Genomic DNA, 18116 nt, shown 5'->3' with positions numbered 1-18116 from the left:
GCCGAGGCCACGCCCCCGCTCGTGTCCGCTCCCGAGTAGGCGGGGAAAGGGCGGGGGGCGGGACTTGGCCGCAGCCAATCAGCTGTGGAGGAGCGAAAAGGCGGGAAAAAGCGGAACCAAAAGAAGGCGGAGGTGGCGCCGGAGACCGGGAGCGAAGGGTGGGCGAAGGAAGCGCCCGCCTCCAGGTGACGCAGACCGGGCCTCCGGAGTAGGGGTGGCCCTTTCTCAGGCAGCATCACCCCCAAGCCCCACCACCCCCATTCCAGGTCCTTAAAGGGAAGACTCCAGTTCTAAAAAGGTAGCCTGGTGCCTGGGGCGTGGCCTCCAATTCTGACGGGACAGCTCAGTTCGGAGCCCATGTTCCCCAGACCTGTGAGGTCCAGACCCCCCCCCCCCCCCAGCTTGAGGAAAAAGCACTTTCGGGAAAATGGAGTTGAATTCGAAAGGGAGGCCCTCGTCCTACGAAAATAACCCCAAGCCACGAGGACAGCCTGAAATCCACCCTGAGATGCCTGGGTCCTCCATTATGGGTGCTGTCACCCCAAAACGTGGCAGGGATTCCTGTGGTTCAGACCTCCCCCAGGGGACGCCGATCTACAGTCTGGCACCCCCTGGTCCCTGGAAAGTCCTACTCGCGTCTCCTTAGAGAACACAGTCCTTAGAATGAGCCCTTTGGCTTCTGGGTCAGGGAGGTGACCCGGGTATCCCAGCCCTCTCCCCACGCCTCCTCCCTGTGCTGGGATCCCCTCACCCTGCACCTCCACCTCGGGGGCCCAGGCAGCCCCCCTCACCCTACAGCCTCCTAGGATTGCATTCCTGACCCCTGGGACCCCCAGCAACCCCTTCACACTGTACCCCCATCTCCGGATTTCTCAGGAGCTCCCCTACCCTGCACCCAATTCATGGGCCCCTCAGCCACCCTCTCACCCTGCACCCCTAACTTCTGGGACCCCTACCAGCCCCTTCGCCCCATGCCCCCAATCCTCAGAACCCTGGTAGACCCATCACCCCACATGACCCCAGTCTTGGGACCCACCCCCACCCCAGCACCCTTTACCCCGTGCCCCTATTCCTGGGACTCCTGGCAGCTCCTTCACCCCACGCCTGCGCCCCTAACCTCCCACCATCCGTCTCGTCTTGCAGGAGCCGAGCCCAGGGTGGGCCTGGAGCCTCTGGACGGCGGCGCCCAGCAAGCAGCACCCAGCATCCCTGCTCCCGCCTCCCGGGGCCCCAGGAGCAGAGCACCCGCCATGCACATCCCTGAAAGCCTCCAGGACCTGGCTGACAGTGAAGCCGTGCAGTTTCTGAAGAGGCCAAAGACGATCACCCGGATCTTTGCAGGGGTGAGGCCCTCCTGTGGCCCGACTGCCCCATGGGCGACAGGAAATAGTTCTCGCCCCGCAGACACAGGGTGGAAAGGGTGGGGGGATGGAAGCGGTCAGATGGGGACAACAGGGCAGCTAATAACCGAAGTCACCTTTTACTGAGCACCTAGCTATAGCCCCTGTGCTACTGGGACCACTTACTAACTCTCACAGGAGGAAACAACTCGTCCCAAGTCCAAGTCGTGCTATGAGCCCCATGGATGAGCTCAGAAAACAGCATCAGAGGAAGTTAAGTCACGGTTCCAAGGCTGCACTGTCCCAATGGCGTAGCCACAAGCCACGTGTGGCTCTCGCAATTTAAACTCATTAGAAGAAAAGATTCCGTTCCTCAGTCACAGCGGCCACTTTTCAGATGGCCACCAGCCACACGTGGCTGTCGGAGTGGATGATGCAGATCTTAGAGCATTTCCGTCATGGCGGAAAGTTCCATTGGACAGTGTTGGCCAAGGGCACACAGTGAGAGGCAGGGCCGGGATTCAAAGTGGGGGTCTGTGACAGGCATTGGGGTGGTCACTGTGTGCTAGGCTGTGTACCAAGCAAGGGCTTTACAGGCGTTTTTTGATCCTTACCACGTTCCCAGAGTCAAGGCACCTGCACTCAAATCTTCATTCGGCCCAGACTTGGCTGTGTGACCTTGAGCCAATCACTGGGCCTCTCTGGGCCTCCTCTGCTGTCCTTTGACGGAGCTGGAAACTGAGGCCCGAGGAGGTGATCGACAGGGACTTGTGGACATTGCCGTTCTTCCCCAGGGGAATTACGAATTCCCCGTCTGAGTCCCTCACTGGCGTGAGCTCTTGTCACCACGAGGAGTTACTACTGGGACACTGGTGTTACTACCCTTGTTTGACCCAAGGGAAAACTGAGGCTCACGGTGGGGGGTGGGGGGGGTTGCCCAAGGATGTCACCCAGCTGGCGGGCGAGTCAAAAGGATTCTCGCGCCTCCACAGCTCCGGAAGGAAAAGTGGGTGGCAAGGGAGAAGGAGGCCCAGCTGGCGCGGACTGGTGCGGGGAAAGGGGAGGGAAGGGCCGCCAACCGCGCCAGACGTTTTGGTCACGGACTTTGCCCGCCGCCTCCCTCCCGCCCGCCCTCTCCTCCTTCCCCCCTGGCCTGGCTCCCCAGTAGGGAGTCTCTGGGCAGCTGGTGCCCTTGTCCTCACTGCCGCCTGCCAGCTGGTGCCTTAACTGATGAATCTTTGCTCCTTCCCTGGGGACGGGCCAAGGAGGGTGTGGAAGGAGGTTGGACTCTGGCTTCAGGGGGCCGGGGTCCCTTCTGCCCAGCTGGGCCCCCCTCCCTGAGTCTCCAGTGCCCTGGGGGTGCGCCACAGCCCAAGGTTTCCAGGGTCACTGGGCCAACAGCCCACGGGCCCGGAAGTCAGGAGGGTTGGATTCCAGTCCCCCCTCCTTCGCTGACTGACCTTGAGAGGACACTTCGCCTCTCCGGTCATGAGAACTACCATCAGGCCTAGGCCCCCACCCCCTCTTCACAGCACTGAGACAGACTGGGAAACTGAGGCTCCAAGGGGTGCGTGATTTGCCCAAGGCCACACAGCTGGCAAAGTCAGACGCGTCTGGCTCTTTCCACCGCACCGTAATGGCTTCGATTTATCACCTGTGAAACAGAAATGAATCAGTAACGTCTGCCACGTGGGGCTGGCGCGAGGGAGGGAGCGCAGGTAAAATGGACACAGGCTCAAGTGATCGATCGTCCTTCCAATCCTGGACCTGGCTCTGTCCCCAAGCGGCAGGGCGAGATGCCCCCCTTCTGTGGACTCCTGGCCCCGAAACAGAGAACAGATGTGGACAGCCTTGGGTGATGCTATAGGGCCGAGCGAAAGCAGCACTGGCTGTGATTGTGATCGTGATATTTTTTAATGCTTATTTATTTTTGAGAGAGAGAGAGAGGGAGAGCACGGGGGGAGGTGCAGAGAGAAGGGGGGACAGAGGGTCCGCAGCGGGTTCCACACCAACAGCACAGAGCCCGACGCGGGACTCAAACTCACGAACCGTGAGATGATGACCTGAGACAAAGTCGGACGCTCGACCGAGGATAGAGACTCCAATGGAGGAGAAAAGCAGTGTCCAAAGTGACTTCCAGCACGCATTGGCTGAGGTCCAAGCTGGCGCTGGGCATAGAGAGAAGGCTCTCACACCCTTCTATCTGGGAGGAGTCCAAATTCTAGTGAATTCCTTCCCCTCGCCTCCTCCCCCCACCCCTGCTCCGTCCCCAACACCACCACGTCCAGTCAGTCACCAAGTCCAAATTTACATCCTGACTGTCACTGGGTTCCCCAGAGCTCTGACCTCAGCTCAGGCCCCAGCATTTCTGCCCAGGCCTCTTCCCACCAATCTCTTCTCTGGTCTTTCGGCCGCTCGGTCTCACCCCCTCCAATCCATCGTGACCCTGGAGATTTTCTCAGACTCCAGGGCCACGTCTAACCCTGGCCACCCTCTGCTCAGAACACTTCCCTGCATGAAGTTAAATCCAAGTAAGAAATTTCACTCTCCATGGCTCCCAAGTACAGGCCCCTCTGTGGTGTTCAAAGCCTCTGAGGGTCTGGCTCCTGCCCACTTTTCCAGGCTCCTCTCATACTGGATCCCTCCGATGAGGTTTCTCTCCAGCCCCTGAAAGAGCCCTATTCTGCAGCATCTGGCTTTTGCACACACAGCCTGCCCCCCTGGAATGCCCTTCCTCCCCGTCTGCCTGAAAAACTTCTCATTCTTTAACACGCAATCCACACCTGCCTTTATTTCTTCCTAAATCCAACCCCACGACGTAGGTGCTCAAACCTTGACTCTCTCCCAGACCCCAGGCCGCAGCCTCCTCTCTAGCCTCCCGACCTCCAGTCTCACCCTCCCCAGTCTGTCTGCACACAGGCCCCAGATCTGCCCCTCTCCTCCCCTGCTCGCAGCTCTGCTGTGGCTCCCTATTGCCCTCCAGACAACGTCCTCATTCCTCAGCCTTCCTCACCCCGCAACACTCCGCAGACCTGCCACGTCATCCAGAAAGCCTCCCCGGAACAACTCCCCCCTGCCCCATACACACACCCATTCCTTCCATATCTGTCTGGGGCCAATCGCCATCGGGCAAATTTCCACCCAGCTGTACTGATGGGAACCTTGCCCCGGAGGCGTCTGGTTCAGCGTGAGGCGGTATAGCAGGGCCTTAAAGCAGGTTCAGGAGCCAGGCAACGTCCATGGCCACTGCCACTTACCAGCTGATTGGCTTTGGGCAACTCCTCAGCCTCTCTGGGCCCGGGTTCCATGATTGAAAGCAATGGGGGTGTTGGTGGTACCCACATGCTAGCGTGGCTGTAAGGCTGACTCTGGCTCCCACGCTCGCTCGCTCACTGGCTCGCTGGTGGGGAACTTCAGTGGCATTTAATAAATAAACACTGTCGTACTATGTACAGCCTGCTGTCCGCAGCACGCACAGGCAGGGGGCTGCTGTATCTGTGAGGTTCTGTTTTCCTTTTAAGAAACTCCTGAAGCAAATAAAAAAACGGGGGGGCGGGGGGCGGGGGCGGGGGGGGGTGGGTAGGAGAAAAATGGTAATGTTTGTCAGGTACTGAAGGTTTGTCACGTTTTGCTCTGTACTTTTTTGTGTGTTTGGACTATTTCACAAATTTATTTTTAAAAATTTAATAGGAGGAGTGCCTGGGTGGCTCAGTCGGTTAAACATCTGACTTCATGGGGAGCCTGGGTGGCTCAGTCGGTTGAGCGACCGGCTTCCGCTCAGGTCACGATCTCGCAGTTCGGGAGTTCGAGCCCCGCATCGGGCTCTGCGCTGACAGCTCGGAGCCTGGAGCCTGCTTGGGATTCTGTGTCTCCCTCTCTCTCTGCCCCTCCCTCCCCCACTCATGCTCTCTCTCTCAAAAATAAATAAACATTAAAAAAAACTTTTTTAATTTAAAAAAATTAACAGGAACTAAGCGAGCGGGGAGGGAAGGGGAAGAGCAGGCAGAGGGGAGGGGTGGAGGCAGAGAGAACGATCGTGATGGCAAATGCTGATGGAGTTCCTCACGTGGTGTCCCCGGCACCACACTGGGCATTTTGTATCTGCACCTGGGTCTGGTAACAGGGACCTGTCTGGGGTGGCAGGAGGGGAGCGTGGGCAAGGCAGGGCCGAGTGGGGAGAGGTGACACCGGAAGAGCGAGGACGATACAGACCACGCAGGAGGGCGTGGAAGGACCTCTCTGGGGCCTTGGGGTGGAGGGTGGGCTCGGGGGCCGAGACTGGAGGCAGGGAGGCCAAGGAGGAGGCCGCGCGGGAGGGCCCAGGGGGAGAGGACGACGCCCACGCCAGGGTGGACAAGACGAGCAGCAGGAGGGACAGGCTCAGGGGGGGGGGGGGGGGGCCCGTGGACGTGACAGGGGGAGAAGGAGCGGGGCCCAGGGTCCGGACGGGGACCTGGGCGGAGACGCAGATCGGGTGGACTCTGAGCTCCGCTCAGGCGGCTGGGAACCCACCCCCACCCCGTCCCCATAGGTGTTCTCCCTCGTCGTCTTCTCCTCCCTGCTGACCGACGGCCACCAGAACAACACGGAGTCTTCGAGGCTCCACTGCGTCCTGAACAGCAACAGCACGGCCTGCGGCTTCGCCGTGGGGGCCGGCCTCCTGGCCTTTCTCACCTGCCTGGCCTTCCTCGCCCTGGACACCCAGGAGAGCCGCATCGGCAGCAGCCGCTTCAAGACGGCCTTCCAGCTCCTGGACTTCACCCTGGCTGGTGAGCCCCTGCGCCGGCCCGCCCAGAGCCGCCCCCTCGGCCCCCCAGGACGCCTCCCTTCGCCACCGTCCCCCACACGTGACCTGAAGCCTCGCCCCTCCCTTCCAGAAGCTCTTCTGCGCCCGCTGGTTCCCCCCTCCGGGGAATTATTACTCATCCTTTAGACTCGGCGTGAGGGTCACCTCTTCTGACCCCCAGGCTAATTCTAGCAGCCTCCCTTCTGCCCTGCTTTTTCCTCGCATTCACCTCCCCTCTTCACAGAACATTTCTTGAAAAGCCACCCGGTGGCGGGAGGTGGGGTTCCAGCCCGGAGCCAGGCAAACTGGAGTCTGAAATCTCCACTCGGGCGCCTCGTCGCCCCGTGGGCTCGAGCGGCTCTCTTCCCCTCTCCGGGCTTCAGCAGAAGCTGGGATGAAAACCCCCACAAGGCAGCGCTTTTCTGAGGCTGCAGGAGAGGAAGGAGGCCTCTAGTAACGTTGACCTTTTCTGGGCACTTCCCACGTGTCAGGCACAGAGCCAAGGGCTCCACGTGCCTCGTCTCATTTGTCCCTCAGAACCACCTGAGGTGGGAAGTCATGTCCCCATTGGGCGGAGGAGGAAACTGAGGCTCAAGGAGATTATGTAATTGGGCACACGGCTGCTAAGTGGCAATTCCAGGCTTCGGAGCGAAGTCTCACATCCTAACCACTGGCCGAGTGCTCTAGATAGAGACTGGCACACAGTAGGCGCTAAATAATGAGTTCCTTTACCTCAGGCCCTGGGCTTTCCACCCCCAGTCTGATCTCAACTGTCTCCTTCCCCCTCCTTTCCCCTCCCTCTCCCTCCTCCCTTCCTCCTCCTCCTCCTCCTCCTCCTCCTCCGCACCGGCTGGGTTCCAGCATCTCAGGGCTGGGAGGACCCCCAAAGGTCACTGAGTCCAGGGCCATCAGAGAGAACTTTCTGTGAGGCTGGGAATGTTCGCACCTGCATTCCCGGCTACGGGAGTCACCGGCCACACGCGGCCACTGAGCACTCGAGGTGTGGCCGGTGCAACAGAGGGGCGGCATGTTTAAATCCTGTTTTAAGTGATTGACACGCAACCTGCCATGTGTGGCCCGCGGTGGCTCCCGGAGAGGACTGCCCGGCGGCGCCCCACGCTTCCCGCACCCGGCCGCCCTTCCTGGGCCAACCCCCCCCGGCCCTCCACCCCTCTTCTCTCTTGCGGCCCCCCCAGTCCTGTGGACAGGCATCTGGTTCGTGGGTTTCTGCTTCCTGGCCAACCAGTGGCAGCACTCACCCCCCGAAGAGCTCCTCCTGGGAAGCAGCAGCGCCAAGGCCGCCATCACCTTCACTTTCTTCTCCGTCCTCGTCTGGGTGAGTTGGGGGGGGCCCTCCTCAGGGCGGGGCCGGGGGGCTAGAACACCCCCCCCCCACCTCAGCTCCCCTGGGAGTGGCGCAGGGCGCCTCCCAGGGCCTCTGCTAGCCCCTTCTGTGACTGGGAAAACTGGAAAGAAGGCGCCCCCCACCCCGAGCGGGTGCAGCCCGGCGTCGGGCGTCGCGCTGGGTGCCCTTGTCCACGTGAGCGGTGGGCGCAGCCGTGCCCCATGTCTCCCTCCCGAGGCCAGTCCCCGGCCCCGGTCCCCCCGCTTCCCTGCCCGACCCGAGCCAGCCTCCGGTGTGCCCTTCTCTGCCCACAGGCATTCCAGGCCTACCTGGCCCTCCAGGACCTCCGGAACGACGCTCCAGTCCCTTACAAGCGCTCCCTGGATGAGGGTGGTGTGGCGCTAACCACCCTCTCCCCGCCCTCTGCTGCCAGCCCTGTTAACACACCCCCCGCTGGCCCCAACAGCCTGAATTACGCCAGCTCTGCCCTCTCCCCCTACCTGGCCACACCGAAGGCCCCCCGCCTCGCTATGATGCCCGACAACTGAACATCCCCCTCCGCATCAGTAAAGAGGTAACCCTCCCTCCAGAAGGGTTTCTGAAAACAGCCCTCCGTCCTTCTCATGTCTGTTCCTCTCTGGTCTTTTGAGTGGCCAGGGGCGGGGAGAAATCCTCCCAGGTCACCTCAGGGGTCTCTGCGGCAAGCCACGTTTCCATACTACCTCCCAGACTCTCCATCTGGGTACCACCGTGACGGCAGCAGATTACAGAGGTGGTGGCAGGAAGGGGACACTCCTTCGGGGCCCTTCAGTGCTCACGATGGCCATAGGAAGGAGGCACGAGGCGCCCCGATGCATAGTCGAGCAAGCTCACATTCAGAGACGGGAAACGCTTCTGCCCATGGAGAGACCACTAAGAAAAACCAGGGCCAACACTGGAATCGACCCTTCTACTTACCCCAGTGACAAGGGTCCCAACTCAAAACCAAGGAACAGGGGACGGTGAGTCCGTGAGTGGGACCGAGGGCGATCCTTGTCTGCAAACATTTGCAAGCCCGTCTTGGGGAAGAGGAAGTGATTTTATTCTAGAACACAGGAGGCGACTGGAATTTGGTCGCAGGCCGAGCAGGTGGCCCCTGTGGGCGAAGCCCCCAGTAAGGGACTGATGGGGACAGGGGCCGTGCCTTGGAGCCGCGGCCTCCACTCAGCACCCACCCTTCGGCACCGCGGGCCTGGGGTGTCCAATTAAAATGTAATGCAAGCCGGGGCAGAATTTTAAACTGTCTAGTTTAAAATTCAGAAAAGCCGGCTGAAAGCAGTGAACTTAATTTTCATGTATCTTATTTAACCCAGTATATGCAAAATATCACTTATTTCATTTCAACACGTCACTGGTATAAACACGAGGCCTCTTACATTCTTCCGTACGAAGTTGCCGAGATCGGCGGAGGGCACGTCTTGGTCCGGACCCACCAGATCTCAAGTCCTAATGGTTGCACAGAGCGAATGGCTACCGTATCAGACAGCAAAGCTCCAGAACCTTCTGGTTTTTCTAGAACAATCAGAAATCCGTTTCTTTTTGTGTGGAGTTAGTTCCCAGCGAATAGCAAAAAAAAAAAAAAAAAAAAAAGTTAATGTTATGCAGGCGAAACAAAACACACCCACACAAGGGCCACTGTGGCCTGCAGAGCATTCATTTACAAACCGGACAAAGGGACACCAGTCGTGGGGGGGAATCACACGTGGGTTCTATGGTCCCTTTTTTTTTTTTTTTTTTTTTTTTTGAGGTTTCTCTGTGGCAGGCCCCATGCTCAGTCCTGAAGCTACAAAAATAAGTAGGACGTGGTCCCTGTGGGCATCTGGGGAAAAGGCAGCAGGGCAGCAGAGTGGGCAGTGTTCTGATGTTCGAACGGGGATTCTGAGCGCCAGTCCCCACTCTGTCGCCCGCTGGACAAGCTGGGATGTGGCACTTAATTGCTCAGGGCCGAACTGTCTTGGCTGGAAAACTAAAGACTCGGACCAGATTTAGATTGATGGTTTTCAGACCACATGCGGAGATGTGCCACCCGCCAGCCCTGAGTCAACCCAAGCATTTTCCATATCAGGCTTCTGGGCACAATTCCTCTCAACAGAGGGACCGGTCCCGCCGGTCTAGAAGAAGCAACAACGGTTGAAAAACCGCACAGCAGTGGCCAAACACACAGGCTCTGGCGTCGGGGAGCCCCGCTACAAACCCCACCTTCGCCACCTGCCCCGGAAGCCTTGGTTTCCTCCCCCACGAAGTGCCCCGCCCCCTTCAGGGCTGCCCCGGAGTGTCCCACGGACCCAACCGTGGAACGCGCGCTGCCCGGTGCTGACGCTTGGGAAACGCCACCTCCCCGCCCCGCTGAAGCTTCCAGAGCCAGCCTGCAGAACCCAACACGCCTCAGGAAGGTCTCGGCAGGCATCGAGGGGGTCTGACTGAATCAGGAGGCAAACCCCCGAAGGCTCCTGGGGTCCGGGCAGGGAACGCGCGTGAAGGACACGGGCCAGGGGTGAGCCGATCTGCAGGGAGACGTCGAAAATCTTTTCCTTTTCTTTTAACTCCACACGAGCAAACCAAACCAACCGACAAAAAAAAAAAAAAAAAAAAAAAAAAAAAAAAAAAAAGCCGGACAGCGTGGGGCTGGATAATAAATGGTGGCGACCCCTCAGCCAAGTCCCAGGGATGGCAGTGGAAGGCCCACAGCCCATCCATTCAGCTCCAGCCATCTGTTGCCACCCGGAAGCGAGGACCCAGCATTGTCGGAGTGACAGATTTTTTTTCAAGAGGAGCCAGAAATCCAGATTTCGATGTGGAAATCTGATTTTGAAAGGCTGGCAACAGAGCCAGCCTCTCTCTCTCCCTTTCTTTTTTCTTTTCTCTTCTTTTCTTTTTTCTTTTCTCTTTTTCTTTCTTTCTTTCTTTCTTTCTTTCTTTCTTTCTTTCTTTCTCTTTCTAGAAAGATAGAGCAGCTCAACAAAATGCCTAATAGGGGTAGGACAGGGGCTGCCTATTGGTGACCTCTAAAACACACGCTCTCGAAGGCCCTCTGTAACCCTGAGATTCGGGAAAGGCTCCAAGGAGGTTCTGTGCCAAGGTAAAGAGAATCTTCAAGATTTGTTTTTTTTTTCTTCCGAAACCTCTTCCTCAGCACAGCCATGAGGAGTGAGGACACGGCTCAGAGTCTCGGGGAACCCGGTGTCTCACCTTTCTGCCCCTCCCAGGCCTCGGTCACCTCCAGACCGTCAACGGCATAAAGCAGAAGCAGAGACAGGGGCTGGGAGGGACCCCACAAACACCAGAGAGATGGCAAGGAGTAGCGAAAGAGGCATCATTTTCCTCGGTTTATTTCAAGAGAACAAAGAATCAACCGTCAATTCTGTACAAAAACATGGCGGCCGAGCCACACTGACCCTTGGGCCAGCCCCCTTGCCACGCCCAGCCCCTCGCCCCCCTCAATTGTCAAAAAAATGAGGACAACACCAAAAAACCCAAACTCTGGGAAAAAAAATTGTATTGAAAAATCAGGGAGACCGTCCCTCCCCTCCTCCCTCTCCCCATTCCAGAACTTCTGGGGGGCGCCGTGTTCATGGCCAGCGGGGGGAGGCCAGAAGGGTGGGTGTCTGCAGATTTAGTGTTTGGCAACTGGCGGGGCTGGCAGGGTAGGATCTGGAAGGGAGCCGGGGGGCTTGCAGGAGGGAAAAGATCTCGGACCCTGCCCTGCCCCACAGGACACTCGGAAACAGTTTATAAAAATCAGGGGGCCAGAGAGTAGAAGAGAAAAAGGAGTCATCTGAATCGAAAACTAAATCGTGGAAAGATTTTTTTTGTTTTGTTTTCTTCTCTAAAAGGCAAAAAACTACAAACAGCCCAGGTCCTGAGTTCCCCAAGACTCGGGTCCTCCACCGCCCCCCTGAAACCTGGCAGGAGGGAGGCTGGGGAGTGCGGAGAGGTTGGTTCTTTAAAAAGTCACCCCTGGACGGGAAGGCGCTTGTCTTCTCGCTGCCTTCCTCTGCCTCTCGCGGGCTGCCGAGGAGAGGGATGGCCAGGACCAGGGCTACGCCGGCAAACTCAGCTTCTTCCCCTTCAGGACTGCGAGGAGACAGAGCAGGGGCGGGGGGGGGAGGGGGGAGCATTACCAAGTGGCCCTGCGGATGGGACGCTGGGCTGGCGGGGGGTCCTCGAGGGTCCTCGAAGGACTCTCGGGTCGAGGCCTCAGATCGCGGAAGGATGGGGTCCAAGAGTCTGGCAGGGCTGGCCAGGTGCCCCCCCACACCCTCCCAGCCTTAACCCGGAGGCCAGCTGCCTCCACACCTCCGCCCTCCACCACCTCCCCGCTTTCCTTCGCACTGACCGACTCCTCATTTCTCGGGTCCCTGCTTTCACCGTCGTCTCCTCTGACCACCTCCCCGTGTAAAGCAGCCCCCCGTTCTTCACTGACACATATCCCTGGTTTCCTTCTCTCTCGGCATTTCTCCCTGTTTGCAACCATCTCTCTCTCCTTGTTCGCGCACCATCACCCCCAGTCGGAACCCAGGGAAGGGGAAGGGCCACCTTTTCTCCTTCCGCTGCACCCCCAGAGCCTGGCCGTGGCCGGGGCCCCAGGAAGGGCCAACACAGTTGTTGGTTGGTCGGGTGGGTGGGTGGTGGGTTGGTTGAATGAATGAATGAATCTTTGTGGGCCTGAGTCCCTAAGGGTGAGGACGCAGATCAAGCAACAGGGAGGAGACCCTCCCTTCTCGGAGCGCTGCTGGGGTTGGGGAGATAGGAACTGATTTTTTTTTTTTTTCCTTCCGGGATCTGGACCCTCAGGACAGGTTCCGAGAGAGGAAGAGTCGGAGGCCAGTGCTGCCCTCTTTGTCCTGTCTCTTCCTCCCCAAAATGCCCAGGGGCCGGGGTGAGGGATGCCCGCCCTTCGTGAGGTCAAGGGAGGAAGCCGCTCTGCCAGAAGGCAGCCCCCTGATGCCTTGCTGGTCTCTCCTCGGGACGCAGGAGCCAAGGCGACCGCCGCACGGCGGGGGAGGGTGGCTGGAGGTCTGAATTCCCAGCAGGGCCGGGAGCCGGGAACCCAAGACCCTGGGAGACGGAACCTTCCCACCCTAGAGGGAGACGGGGCCGCGGAGACGGAGCCTGGGCCCCGGGGCGGGGGCAGGAGCGGGGTCCCCTGCAGCCGGCTACCTTTGGTGATGTAGAGGTAGAAGAAATCGCAGTAGAGGACCGTCTGGACCAGGCCCGCCACGATGGCAATGAGGTCGAAGAAGCCCTCAAAATGGTAGCGCCAGATCCAGTTGAAGAGATAGAGGGTCCGGTAGACACCCAGGGCGAACAGGTAGTGGCTCGTGATGGTCTCCGCCTCCCCCGTCTTGCTCACCATGAACAGCTGCGGCAGGATGGCCACCGACTCCAGGTAGATGGAGAAGGTCCAGAGGATCTGCGGGGGGGGGGGGGGGGACGGAGAAGCAGGGGCGGAGAGCAGGGTGAGGCGGGAGGGGACGGGGCGGGAGAGAAGGCGGAGGCTGGAATCTGGCGGCGCGGGCACGGGCGCGGCGACACGGGACCGCTCGCTGGGCAGTCACCGTGTGCCAGACGCTGCCCTGCCCGTGGCGCATCTCTCCTCCCTTCTAATCCTCACGACCACCCCGTGAGACGCTGTCCCTGGCATCCCCATTCTCCAGACGAAGGAACCGAGGCCCAGAGATCTGCCCCACACCACGGGGCCAGTAAGCGGCGCGGCCGGGATTCGAACCCAGGGTCCGGAGGCAGGGCTCACGAGCACCTGCCCCTTCAAAAGGCAGACCAGGTCGGAATCTTGGCTCTGAGACTTGCGTTCTATGAGACCCTGGGCAGGAGACCCAGATTCTCTGAGCCTCTCCTTCCTTATTTCTAAAATGGGAATTGGGGCGCCTGGGGGGCGCAGTGGGTGAGGCATGTGACTTCGGCTCAGGTCACATCTCTTGGTTCACGAGCGAGCCCCACCACGCGGGGCTCTGTGCTGACAGCTCGGAGCCTGGAGCCTGCTTCACATTCTGTGTCTCCCTCTCTCTCTGCCCCTCCCCCGTGCTCGCTCGCTCGCTCTCTCTCTCTCTCAAATCCATTTAAAAATTTTTTTAATAAAAATAAGAAAACTTTTTTTTAAACAAAGAAAAAACCAAATACATACATAAAATAAAATGGGGATGACTTCCGTGCCCTTGTCGGGACGACATTCAACGTGCAATCTTCAGAGACACAAATCACAGCCTGTCACTCCCTGGCTTAAAATCCTCCAGTCACCGCTGCTGATCACAGCCAGAATAAGATCCAAAGTCCTAACGTGGCCCTCAGGACCCAATTCAGCTTCATCTCCTACTTCCTCCCTCGCTCTCCAGGGTGCGGCCACCCAGGCCTTCGCTCTGGTCCCCCAAGCTCCATCCTGCCCCAGGGCCTTTGCACCTGCTGTTCCCCCAGCTCTTCCCTGCGGATTGTCGCAATCTGCCTCCCCTACCTCCCAGCCTCACTCGTCAATCACCTCTGACAGGGGCCTCCCCTGACCGGTCCTACCCCCAGGACGGTCACATCACCCCCTCTGCTCCTCCCTGGCAGCTCTCACCAGAACAAAGCGGCCTCCGTGAGGCCCGGGATCCTCCGTCTAGCTCACCCCGCGGCCACAGTGCCAGCCACGTACTCGGTGAACGACTGAATGTGTGAATGAGAACAAGCCTCCCGTTCGCTTGTCCGTCACGGGCCCCCATTTAGGAAGCGGTCACAAGCATCACCGGTGAGCCGGACAGGGCAGCGTCGGAGGGGGACGGAGAGGCAACAGACATCTGCCAGCCCCTTTTCAGTCCTCGGCAATCTGAAAGTCCCACCTGGGGGGACTCTTGGTCCCTACACCCACCGAAACCTCCCGTGAGAGGACCGGGCCAGATGGCAGGTGTGGCTCCCCCTCAGTCGTTTTGGTCGGGGACAGAAAAGTGGGGACCTCAGGCCATATTCATAACAACTCATGCTTACCTAGTACCTCCCACATCCCAGGCACTGCCCTACCGCCTTATGGGTATTAACCGGCTTATGTCTCAATCCTGTGAAGTAAATCCTATTATTACCCCCACTATACAGATAAGAAGACTGAGGCCCAAGGATGCACAGCTCCAATGTAGGTAGAAAGGGATTCCTACACTGGTGCTAGGGCTCCAGTAATCACTCAGAGTCCTCGAGCATGGCTCTTAGCAACTCAGGTTGACTGAGGCTCGCAAAAAAACGTACCCATTAAACTGATACACACCCAGCCGTCATCCCTGGGGTCACCCTTGGGGAAGAGAATTATAAGGTGAGAGGAGACGGAAGGTCACGTTTTCCTCGTGTTTATTTGATCTATTCGTGATGTCTGATTTTCTTTTTTAATGTTTATTTTTGAGAGAGAGAGAGAGAGAGCACGAGCAGGGGAGGGGTAGAGAAAGAGAGAGGGAGACCCAGAATCCGAAGCGGGCTCCAGGCTCCGAGCTGTCAGCACAGAGCCCGACGCGGGGCTCGAACCCACGAACCGTGAGAACGTGACGTCCGAATTCTTAAAGAATAGTTTCCTTCGAGGATTCAAAAAGAAGTTTCTTACTAGCACGCACCAACTAACAGCATGGGCTTTGAAAGCAGGTGGGCCCGGGACCCAATCCTACGAGCTCTCCCCTCTGAGACTCACCTTAGCGCTCCAAGAAATGGGGATGAGGAGGTCTGCGCCCCGGGTGGCCGAGGGGTCAGACAGGACGACGAGGGATTCAGAATAGCCAGCACAGAGCCAGGCACCCAGTGGGCGCCAATACCTTGCACAAGTGACCTGCCCCCCTCTGAATGAGGTAACTGCAAAAGTGGGAGTCAGGGGTCCTGGGTTCTGGTCCGGCCTCCTCCACCTAGAGCAAGCCCCAGTGCCTTCCCCCGGCCTCAGTCTCCTCATCTATAACATGGGTAAGTGCTCCAGAAACGTGGTAAGCATGGGACGTTCGCAAAGACCGCGGCCTACAGCCAGTCCCAGGGTTCCCGCTACGGCACAGTGCAGCCTCCCTCGGACATTCCTGGGACCTGTGGGCCCAAGTCATGCTCCGTCATATTTGTCTGGCCTGCACAGTGCTTTTAGAAAGATATCTTGAGGGCGCCTGGGTGGCTCAGTCGGTTGAGCGTCCGACTTCGGCTCAGGTCACGTTCTCGCGGTTCATGGGTTCGAGCCCCGTGTCGGGCTCTGTGCTGACGGCTCGGAGCCCGGAGCCTGCTTCGGATTCTGGGTCTCCCTCTCTCTCTGCCCCTTCCCTGCTTGCACTCTGTCTCTGTCTCTCTGTCTCTCTCTCTCTCTCTCAAAAATAAATAAACATTAAAAAAGTTTTTTCAAAAGAACCCTATGAAGTAGGAATTGACCATCCCGTTTTCCAGACAAGGAGACTGAGGCACAGAAACATTACAGACTTGCCCAAAGTCCCACAGCTGCCACGCGGTAGAAGCTGGCTTTGAATCCCCACTCTCTGCTTCCGGAGTCTACGCGTTTCACCACGAGACCATGCTACGTAATCCGTAAAATCCTCACAGCGACCTGACCTCGACTTTACAGGTAGGGAAACTGAGGCACGGAGAAGTCAAGTCACATGCCCGTGGTCCCGCTAACAGAAAGTAGCAGATCTGGGATTCAAACCCAAGTAGCCTGGCTCCAGAGCCCCTGTTCCCGATTCCTGAGCTGTCCATTCAGCCGACGACCTTGGACAAGTCACTTAGACCCCCCTAAGCGTCATTTTCCTCATCCGTAAAATGGGTCCGCTGTACCAAGCAATGAGTTCACGCGCACGAAGGGCACCAAGTGCTACTGTTATTTCTGCCTTAACATCATCTGACTCCTGAACCCGCGTGCTGAACCTGTATGTCCTAAAATAAGGAAGTCTGAGCCAACCTCCGAGAGGGTCCACTGTCAACAGCTGTCCGGCCACCCCCCACTCCAGGGACCCTGCCAGGTAGCCTACCTCCAGAGGCGTAAAGTCATGGTTGACCAGGAACGCCAGGATGGCCGTGGGAACAACGAGGAACTCCACCCTGAATGTGTCGTGGTTGCCGTCGTACGTGGCCTTGAACTTGCTGTAAATCATCCAGACTGTGGTGAAGGAACAGGCAATGTAGACCACCTGTCAAGGGGGGGGGGGCGGGGAGGGTGAGGACGAGGGCGCTTCAGCTCCAAGCAAGGGGCCTGAGTCTCCCACAGACCCGAACCTAGGAGTTTGGAACCCCAGCCCCTTCCTCCCTCAGGCCCAGGAGTCCTCACTTCCGGCCCCCTTCTCCCTCGGACCCAGGCAGGAGTCTGGAACCTGCCTCCCCTGGACGGAGAAGTCTGGGATCCACACTCCCTCCTCCCTAGGACCCGGACCAGACTCCCTGCTCAGGAGGGGCCAGCAGGTGGGGGGGGGGGGGGGGGGGGAGTCTTTACCTTCATGCACGTGTTGTACAGGGAGATGTAGTTGGTGAAGAGGTCCAGGTAGCGGGCCGTGAACACCACTGCAAACAGGACCTGGCTTTTCCCTGAAATCCCTGCGATCCAGAGAGAGAGTGGGGGGGGGGGGGGGGGGGCTGGAGGCGGGCTCCCAGGGGGAATAAACCGAGGCCCGGCGGGCCTGGGACAAGCCCAGAGCCGGCTCTGGAGGGCAGCCGTCCCTGGAGGCCTCCCCAGCCCTCCCCGATGGAGCAGGGCCCTTTCCCACGGCCCACAGCCAGGGGGCAGCCCGGCCCCGGAGCTACTCCAGCCCGAGGCTCTGTCCCAGGCTAGGCCTCATGGCCACTCCCGGCCCCCTCAGGGTCCTCCCACAGTCCGGACCCCAGGTCGGGGCTCGGAAGCGCCCCCACTTGACCTCAGCCCCCCCGGGAACCGGCCGCCGCTCTCCCGCTCCCTTCCTGGACGCCACGGTCCACGTCACCAACTCCCAGCCACCTCCCTGCCTGCCACGGCTCCCCGTTCCCAGCCCCGAACCCCCCCGGGGCCAGCGGAGAAGGGCCAGGGGAGGCTGACTGGGGTGCCTGGAGCCACCCCCACCACACCGTATACACCCCTAGTCTGGGGAAGGGAGCTGACCCGCCGGTGACCCCGGACCTGGAAGGGGGATCCCCAGCAAGCCGTTGTGGGGAGCGGGGGGGGGGGGGAGGGCGGGGGAGAGAGAGAGAGACCCGGCCCCCCAGTGCCTCCAAAGCCCTTCCCCAAGTCCAGGGATGTCCCCCGCACTCTCCCCCCTTCTCCCGCCCCGGTGGGCGTCTCACCGGCACAAGAGCGAGACTTCCAGATTTTGAGCAGTAGCAAAACGATGGCTAGGAGGTGGGAGAGGTCTCCCAGGAATCGGAAGAGATTCATGCTTTGGGGGGTCTGGCAGGGCTGGGCAGGAGGGAGGCAGGCTGGCGGGGGGTCTGCCCCCCGGGGCTGTTGTTCTGGCCGGGTGGCTGGGCCGGGGGTGGGGGGGAGACGGAAGAGAGGCCCTCCGGTGGGCTCCGCTCCGGGGAGGGGGTTCTGGGAGGGGGAGCCGCGGCCGGAGCTGGAGGCCGAGCAGGAGCTGGGCAGAGGGAGGAGGGCGGGAGGGGGAGGAGTCCGGAGGGAGGCTCCGCCCCCGAAGGCGGAGTTCCGGCTCTCGGGCGC

General features: G+C 59.4%; 2 protein-coding genes across 3 annotated transcripts; one reads left to right on the top strand and one right to left on the bottom strand.

The window, feature by feature from the left end:
* Positions 1 to 50: 50 nt before the first annotated feature.
* SYNGR4 (synaptogyrin 4) lies at positions 51 to 8078 on the top strand. 2 transcript variants are annotated; one of them, XM_060651622.2, is made up of 5 exons: positions 51 to 185; positions 1144 to 1343; positions 5872 to 6109; positions 7323 to 7462; positions 7786 to 8078. In XM_060651622.2, the coding sequence occupies exons 2-5, from the start codon at positions 1251 to 1253 to the stop codon at positions 8017 to 8019; spliced, it is 705 nt and encodes a 234-aa protein (XP_060507605.2). In that variant the 5' UTR covers positions 51 to 185; positions 1144 to 1250; the 3' UTR covers positions 8020 to 8078. The 2 variants fall into 2 exon arrangements, with proteins under 2 accessions (XP_060507605.2, XP_060507606.2); XM_060651623.2 differs by lacking the exon at positions 51 to 185 and adding an exon at positions 192 to 298.
* A 2731-nt stretch (positions 8079 to 10809) lies between these two features.
* Positions 10810 to 18065, bottom strand: KDELR1 (KDEL endoplasmic reticulum protein retention receptor 1). Its single transcript, XM_060651628.3, has 5 exons — positions 17747 to 18065; positions 16926 to 17026; positions 16468 to 16626; positions 12671 to 12923; positions 10810 to 11584 (listed from the first exon to the last, which is right to left on the bottom strand). The coding sequence occupies exons 1-5, from the start codon at positions 17835 to 17837 to the stop codon at positions 11550 to 11552; spliced, it is 639 nt and encodes a 212-aa protein (XP_060507611.1). The 5' UTR covers positions 17838 to 18065; the 3' UTR covers positions 10810 to 11549.
* Positions 18066 to 18116: the final 51 nt, after the last annotated feature.

Source organism: Panthera onca, chromosome E2 (assembly GCF_046562875.1).
Source record: "Panthera onca isolate mPanOnc1 chromosome E2, mPanOnc1 haplotype 2, whole genome shotgun sequence".
Classification (NCBI taxonomy): Eukaryota; Metazoa; Chordata; class Mammalia; order Carnivora; family Felidae; genus Panthera; species Panthera onca.
Note: the sequence above shows the minus strand (reverse complement) of the source record. Positions and strands in the feature narration are given on the sequence as shown.